Raw genomic sequence first — 8,124 nt, forward strand, 5'->3', positions numbered from 1 at the left:
CCTAAGGACTCGACAGAGTCGGTGTGTTTTGTCGGACTAGGTACTCGAGTAAGACCACCTATAACTACCCGAGTCCCGAGTCCGACAAGCGCATGCGCATCACCAAATTTTGAAACTGATATGGCCACCAACTGTAAATTTTGAAGGCGGAATAGCATAATATGGTGGATATTTTCCAACCATGTATTGTGAGTGGATGAATCATGACACCCTTATAAGTGGATTGCTGAATATCCACTTTATTTCGTTACGTAAATTGGCGGAATACAGGCTGTTGAGTCTAAGCCAGGCTCGTGACTCGACGAAATCTCACATTTAGCTGGAGTCGGACTCGGGTTTATCATTATGCGACGTTTTCGGAAAATCAGTTCAGTTTTGACTTCAAAACACTTTGTAGCTAATTAGGCTTTACTACCGTCCTTGCAAAATAAAGTATGCTACGAGTGAGGGTACCAGATATTGTTTTGAAAAGAGTTCAGTTTAGACTTTTCGACTTTTGATTGCTAGACTTATTGCCGGTGGCTCATGCCGCGACTTTCTCTTGCCTCAAACCGGACACATTTGTTTTGATAGTCACCTTGTCTGCAGTGGCTCATGCGAGCTTTGTTCCGCTTCGCGTTATAAGTTGCCACCTTTTATGCTCAATTGTCCAGCTGTACCCACGCTCCCTGTTGTTCAACACGTGAGTTTGTTTGTTTACACAGATATCCAATACTGTCGTCGGGTAATTTTATGACTTAAAACAGCAAAATTAAACTTTTTATTAACAAAATCGTTTTACAAAACATTCTTCACAGTTCTTTAAAAATTAAACAAAACTGTAGAGAAATTACTCGCAGATTTTCAAAACACGTACGAACGGATAGGCAAAACAATTTAAAATTATGTTAACTAAAGTAGTAATATAAAAGGTAAAATTAAACCTTTTCGGTGACAGTGAGTTAAATATAAATAATCTTGCTTAATTATCTCGCGCGGGAGGAATCAACCTATTTTGAATCACGAAGCGCTTGGCAACAACATTATTTATAACGAGCCAAAAAATTACCTAGATAAAACAAAACGACAGCGAAAAAAGTTACGTTTTCACTCAAAACTGGCGTGCATGCGATAACAGCTATTGCACAAACATGATCCTATTAGCAGGCACAGGATCGGAAAGGCTGTGGGGCTACTTTCGCTTTTTCTTTTTGGCGCTTCCCTTCTTGCCCTTTTTACCGCCTTTCTTCTTTTTCTTCTTCTTGTCCTTAGGAGGTTCGGGGGGCAGCTCGAAGGTGAGGTGGTCGTTTTCGCCTGGCAGCTGACCGGCGATCGCAGTCGTCGCCAATCCGTTGCGTTTGGTCACGTCGAGGCCCGACGCAAGACCACTAAAGTTCAGGCTCCGCTCGGACCCCGTCTGTACGCCCGTTGCTAGACGCGGAACAATGCACGTGTTTACCGGCGTGTCTTTACAATAGGTTTCATCCCTAAATCAACATGGCCAATCCGCCCTCGCAGCGCGAGTATCAATCAGTATCCAGATACGTCGGAGGAACGAATATTTAAAGTATTAACATCAATAACTTCGCTGGTGGTGGATTAAATACAGGCCGCCTGTTATTTGGATAATGTTATTGCAATGCCATAAATTACCTATTTTAAAAAAGTTTTTTTTTGTTTCTTTTTCAGGACGTTTATTTGCGTATACCCTGAATGGAGGTGTCTGTAAGTGGTCATTTAAATCGTTAATAATTTGTTACATTAAAAACATATTACATTTCGTGGCAAATTGTTAAAGCCTGCCTAAAACTATTTAGGTATCCAGACCTTTATCACTTTATAATTGTATTTCTTTCTTGTGACTTTTCAATTTTGTTGGTCAGCAAGGTTTATTCGACTAATTAAAAAAATGCAAGTGGTTTCGTTTGTTTTGACGCTTGTTTGTTTTGAAGCAAAAGGGGAGGTTGGTAAACGCAATAAATGTATACCTCTCGTCACGTGGGTTGCCAGGATATCCTCCATCCTGTTACAGACAGCTGCCTGCTCTTCTGTCAGGTTAAACCCCACGTACATGGACGAGGCTATCAGAGGGATCTCGGTCAGTTCCGACGCGTCTTTAAGAAATTTTTGTCCGAGGTTGAGAAGAGTTCGCACGAGGCACAGCCACATGACGTACTTCATTCCTGTTCCAGAAAAGAAGTGTAAATATTTGGCGGATTTCGGCAACAGACCTCACAGGAGGTGCTTACGTTGTATTACAAGTGACTTCGCGTTATTAATGCGCTACAATAGAGGTGGTGACAGGTTGGCTCTAAGAATCAAAAGCCTAAGATAAGGGTTTTGAAAGAAACGTGTTTTTTAGATTTTGTTTCGAAACCATTTGAACAGAGGAAACTTAGTCTAAAAGCAAGTCATATGGACCTGTTTTGCCGACGACAATTGGTATTTTTTCGGACAGGCATGAATTCAATTACTAACCAAACCTAAAGTTATTTATTAGCTTCCGTGCTGGAGGTGCAACCTATGCTCAGTCTTATTAACTATGTTTGCAAAATATAAAATCGCCATACATATTAAGTAAAATTCAAAAGTGCCCGGCTCGCAAGATATATTTGTGGTCCTCACCCAAATAGCGACTTTCATAACGGAGCGAAATTACCGAAATATGTACAAAACCCCTGTCGATTAACTTGATTTAACCCTGTCGATTAACTTGTCGATTAAAAAGAGCCGCTTGACGATTTATTAAAAAACTGTATTTGTATATTCTGTACTTTAAAAATAACACGGATGTCCTTTTTGTATATCTAAAAACACTCACTGTTGTAATATATTCAGTCCATGACTTGAATTAGGTGCACTTAAATCACTGTTTTTGGACTCGACTTGTCTTTAGTCTTTTGGGTAAATGTCTGACGTTTTTGAGACAAAGCCTTAACTCAGACCTAGGTGTTTCAAACATTTTTTCGTAATCTTTATTTATTTATTTTTTACCCAACTTTCTGCTTAATAAAACCGTTTGCTTTCTAATTCTGACCTTTGTATCGGACGTGTTTACTTTAGTTTTAAACCGTATAATACGTAAGGTTACTTTGCACATGACTTGACATGTATTTCAGTAAACTTAATTTACCTAATGCAAACGGTAGTTTTCAAAATCAGAATCTATCAGCATTTTAGCGAACTTAAACGAATTTGTTCAACATATCGCGGCAATCCGGTTCTAAAAAACAAGAGTTACCTGGGTGCTTGGAGTCGACGCCCTTCGGGTTCAGGTCGCCGATGTCGAACGAAGTGCCGACGAAACCCTTCCAGTACTGCAGGTAGTTGAGGATGTCTTCGAGTGGCTCCAGCTTGCCTTTCTTAATTGACTTATAGAAGTCGCGCGCGATCAAGTTGAGCCCGCGCAGTCGCGCCACCAAATCGATGTACTTGCGGATTTTGTTGCACTCGCCGAAGTATCGCCGCGTTGCTAGAATCTCGGAGCGCTCCTTCAGCTTCTTGTAGGTTTTTGCCGTGACAGTCGACTCCTTCTCGTCGAGCCGCTGGGCTTTCTCAAGGGCCTGCTGTTTAGTGTGCCGTCGACGTCAGTCGTTTGTAATAATACATTGACTAACTGTATGTGTGACAACCGAACGGACGCTGTGTTAGTTATATCTATACCACGACTTCAATTTGTAGATTTTTTCTTACAAGTTGTGAGATTGTAGACATATAAAACTTAGTGGGTTGCATACTGTAATATTTGAGCAATTTAGCTAACTTAAAATACTAGGTCATATAACCCGTTCGATGTCCCCGTGGACTCATAGATTTTAAGGCCTAAAACATAATCATGTCTTGCCTCAAGGACAACACAACTTTATTAGTTTTCATACAGTATTTTACTAAAACGTTTTACCTTGAAAGCTTCAAAATCCTCTTTTTCCCAGGCGACGTACTTGGTAGTAACAATGCTCATGTGCCTTAAGAGAAAATCGACAAACACCTTCCACTTGTCCTTTTTCTTCTGTAACGATTTTTCCGCTTTTTCCAATTTCTTTTGTTCGGCAGGTGATAACGAGGTTTTATCTGGTTCGGTGTCGATAATTCCGAAACCCCCGTTAAGGCCTCCAGAGCTATCCATTGTTGTGTCCATTTTACACAGCTCACTTCGAACGCACTATCCCTCAAAACACGGATTCATATGCGCTCTGTTGTGTTGAAAACAAGGTTTAACAACATAACATTCACAGACAGACTGGTGCTAACTGTATTTCGACAAGTAATCGCGAGGCGACTGTTACATTTACCTTATAGCGTGTACTGCGTAGCAACAAGCGATATGCCGGAGAGGCATTGTTTGCTTTGCGCACAATAGCCCTCTCTTGCCCAGTCGTACGCTCAACAGTTTCTATTTTTACAGCACGTCAAGTTGTTTGCCCAGTAGTTAGTAGGTGACGCAGTTGTAATTTACTAAACCATGTATGTTTCTATCACAACTGCTTGGTAATACGGCTAACCTCGCCTAAAAACTTTCTAAAAGCACTTTTCTTGGTTCAATACGTCTGTGTTCTGAGGTCAAACCGCCCGACCATAGGTCATTCACTTTCAATCAGTCGCCAGGTTCGATTACACATTCACAATTCCGCGCATATACGTAATGCGATACAGCGGCTGGAAATTAAATATTGCGTATTATTTCCTAATTTATTTTTCTTTAGTACAACGAGGTAAACTAAGAACAATATTTTTTCAAGCGACCAAAATCTGGAATAAGTTCATTTAAATACTAAAAAATGTATCCTTCCATAGGGTAGGTTACAACTATAGGGGATTTATGTGTGTTCATAAAAGTTTTGTTAGAAATTAACAGGAGTTTTGGTCAATTTACGATTTGACTGATTCACAAACGGCACAAGACACATCCCGGGGTTAAGAACGAGGTTCTAACCGTGGGAAAACCTTTTTCAGCTTTGGGAGGCATCGAAAACATCTCGGAAGTTAGATTTACTCGGCCATTGACCATTGCAACATAGGGATGATAGCGACATGTAAAAAAATGGTATCGATTACGAATTTCCCATATTTTTTCGTAACTCCACTAAAAGCAGTACTACGGTAAAGTAATCAAATTAGGTTAAGTTAGAAACATGCAAAAATAATGCCAACCAGGTAGCATAGCCGGAATCAGTATTTCCTTGGTATCAAGCGGGCATAGGTATGTGAGCTATACGGTTTATAATCTCGCGCTGCGAAATTTACCTAGGAAGTCACCTGTTTATAATCAAATTGGCAACTGATTGCATTTAGAACTAAATAGCTTTAAACAAAAAAATCTAAAACAATATGTATTTTAAGGATACAGAACATAAAACTTAATATACTTGTTGCATTTTGATTTATCAAGTAATTTGTCATTACTTGTGTTATTTTACAAGCAGTTATTGTAAAATATGTCGGTTATTTTTTTAACATATTGGATTTATCCTGCATAGCAGTGGTCGGCAACCGCCGGTCCGTAGCAGGGTTGCCAGATTAAATTTTGAAAAGTACAAAAACAATTAAACCCTTTTTTTATATTTAAAACTCGCTCACTTTCGTTTAAATATACCCTTGGTTAATCTTTATGATAAAAAATAACAATTAGTATCAAGCTCTCGTGAGTTTCAAAACAAGGTGTGCTGTGGCCACTTTTTTTTAGTTGCATATATAGGCTAAAAAAAGTCCCTTAAAGAAATGAATTATTATTTTGATATTTAAGCAGGAAAGGTTTCAAAAAATCTATGGCTTTGAATTTTAATTAGTTTTAGCAAGCCTTTATAAAATGACAGAAAAAAGCCGAAAAGCTGAATGTATTTTCTAAAATTAAAAAAAGGTAAAAAATCTGGCAAGCCTTGTACGTAATTTTCAGGTGTACTTTTTCATTTTTGCCATTAAAGTTTTGTATTACGCAACTATAGAAAATGTCGTGTAGGGCTGGTGTAAAGAAAAACCTTATCTAAAATACTTTCTTATATAATAAAAAGTGTGACTTGTTACAAAAGAATGGCCTGGAAAAACGGCTCAAATAAGCCGCGGATTGGGTTTAAAGTTTGACGGGCCAGATGCCGCCCGCGTTAAAAGTTCGCATTGCAAAAAGTTGTAATAAATCTCCTTGATCAACATTTGTTTATATTTAAGGCCGGTCCGCGGCAAAATTTCAGTTTTAAACCGGTCCGCAGGGCAAAAAAGGTTGCCGACCACTGCTCTATAGAATTTTAAACCCGAAAAAAATGACTTGCTGTATAGTGTATAGTCGTATAATTCAGTAGTATTAGTCCTCGTTCAGTCATTATTTGGAATGTAACTAAACTTATTATTGCTAAAGCTAATTGTGGACAAATACCTTGGTCAAAATACCTTTGATTACATCAACTATCCATTTTATTAATGGCAGGCTGCACCAGGCGCGGGGTTTTAGGTTTAAAGTTTTAGGTTGGAAATGTGTTACTTTCAACACAAAGATTATATTACGAAATGTTATCGATTCCCACAAATCAAAAAACGCCTTTATATTGTTTAAGCTGCCAAAACCTTCATTGTAGGTGCGATGAGGCGCACGACGTCTTTAGGCTAAAAAAATAAACAAATTCTCGCGAAACGCGATTTTTTACATTTACGTAGTGAAAATAGTCAAAAAATATAGTTTGGGAACATGACCAATCCCTGGCCTGCACACGGCACGCTTATTGGCCACATGGAGTAACAGTTTTCACTTATTTTAAATAGATACAACTTGTTTGCGTATTGCGCGATCGATCACTATAATACTTGCTGTAAACATTGGCGAAAGTAACAATTTGCATAATTTATTCACAGGACCGTGACCCACAAAACACCAGATCATCCATAAAACTATATTTGTTTCCCAATTTTCACTACGTAAACTCTAAACACAACCTTTATTTTACTTTTACACGTTACTATGTTTGTTCCCGTTTTAAGAAACTATATACCAGTGGTTATCAACCTTTTTTTCACTGCGTACCACCTCGAGCTTCTATGATCTTGTTGCTTACCAACAAAATGTCGAAAAACTCAACTTTACTCAAAATGTATATAGGATTATTAACAGGGGTGGATTAGCTAATTAGTTAGCCCGGAAATTCCAAAACAAATGCGGCCCACCTCAAAAAAGTTTCTCTTTTTCAACTTGCAAGATACTGGTAGTCAAGTTTTGTAATTCTTTGTTGTTTTGCTATGATGTCATAAAAGAAATTTGCATAGATGTTCCGGAAAGACAATAGTTCCTATTGTTAAAGAAGCATAAAAAATTTAACTATACAATCGTTACGATGAATGTATAGTTTACAATAAAAAAAAATGCTTAACCCTTTATTAAAACTGTAATTTTACTTCAAAATATATGCTGCGTATAGCGTACCACCCAAAATGACTTCGCGTACCACTAGTAGTGGTACGCGTACCACAGGTTGAGAACCACTGCTATATACAGTCCAAAAGTGCTATGCATGACTGCGTGTACTATATGGCATGTTGAGCTTGACTTAAACTCTAAATAAGACTATAAATACCGTTATTTCGAACATAATATGTGAATCTATTTTATGTTTTATGCATTACTTATCCTTGTAAATCGAATGTTTTGCCAATTCTAATCAAATAAATCCACATTTTCACACTTCGTGCAATTAGACTGCATTTATAAATCGCATATTTGAGTAAATTGCTTTATGATGTCACAATATTACTTTGGAACGCCATTCCTGTTAAATTTCATCAACTTCAGTAGCCCTATTCATCCCGCGAATTTAATTTTTGCTTGTTACGGCCCTTGCAGAATTTTGAAGTGTGCACGCCTGATTTATAGTAATTACGTCATTTGATATTGGATCGAACCGCGATACTGTTTGTCTAAAACAGGAGTCGTCGATGTAATTCATCCGGCCCGCCGCCTCTTTGACAATTTAGACACGAGTCCGTTTCACATACTTTTTGACTATTTTAGCGCGACATCCTTCTCCATCCGGTTTGTTTACGTTTTAATGTTGTCTTTTCACCTATATCAGCGCTTGTTTACCGTTGCGCCGTGGAAGGCAGTCAAGTGCGTCACGGAAAAAACGCATTCAAAATGTTGGACGTATATTTTTTATCATTTTTTTT

At 38.2% G+C, this 8,124-nt stretch overlaps 1 protein-coding gene across 1 annotated transcript; it reads right to left on the reverse strand.

The window, feature by feature from the left end:
- Positions 1-1,065: 1,065 nt before the first annotated feature.
- LOC146147895 (uncharacterized) lies at positions 1,066-4,263 on the reverse strand. Its single transcript, XM_083387795.1, has 4 exons — positions 3,881-4,263; positions 3,221-3,545; positions 1,968-2,162; positions 1,066-1,410 (listed from the first exon to the last, which is right to left on the reverse strand). Exons 1-4 carry the CDS (start codon positions 4,115-4,117, stop codon positions 1,172-1,174), a joined length of 996 nt encoding a protein of 331 aa, XP_083243921.1. The 5' UTR covers positions 4,118-4,263; the 3' UTR covers positions 1,066-1,171.
- Positions 4,264-8,124: the final 3,861 nt, after the last annotated feature.

Source organism: Ascidiella aspersa, chromosome 4, assembly GCF_963924565.1.
Source record: "Ascidiella aspersa chromosome 4, kaAscAspe10.2, whole genome shotgun sequence".
NCBI lineage: Eukaryota > Metazoa > Chordata > Ascidiacea > Phlebobranchia > Ascidiidae > Ascidiella > Ascidiella aspersa.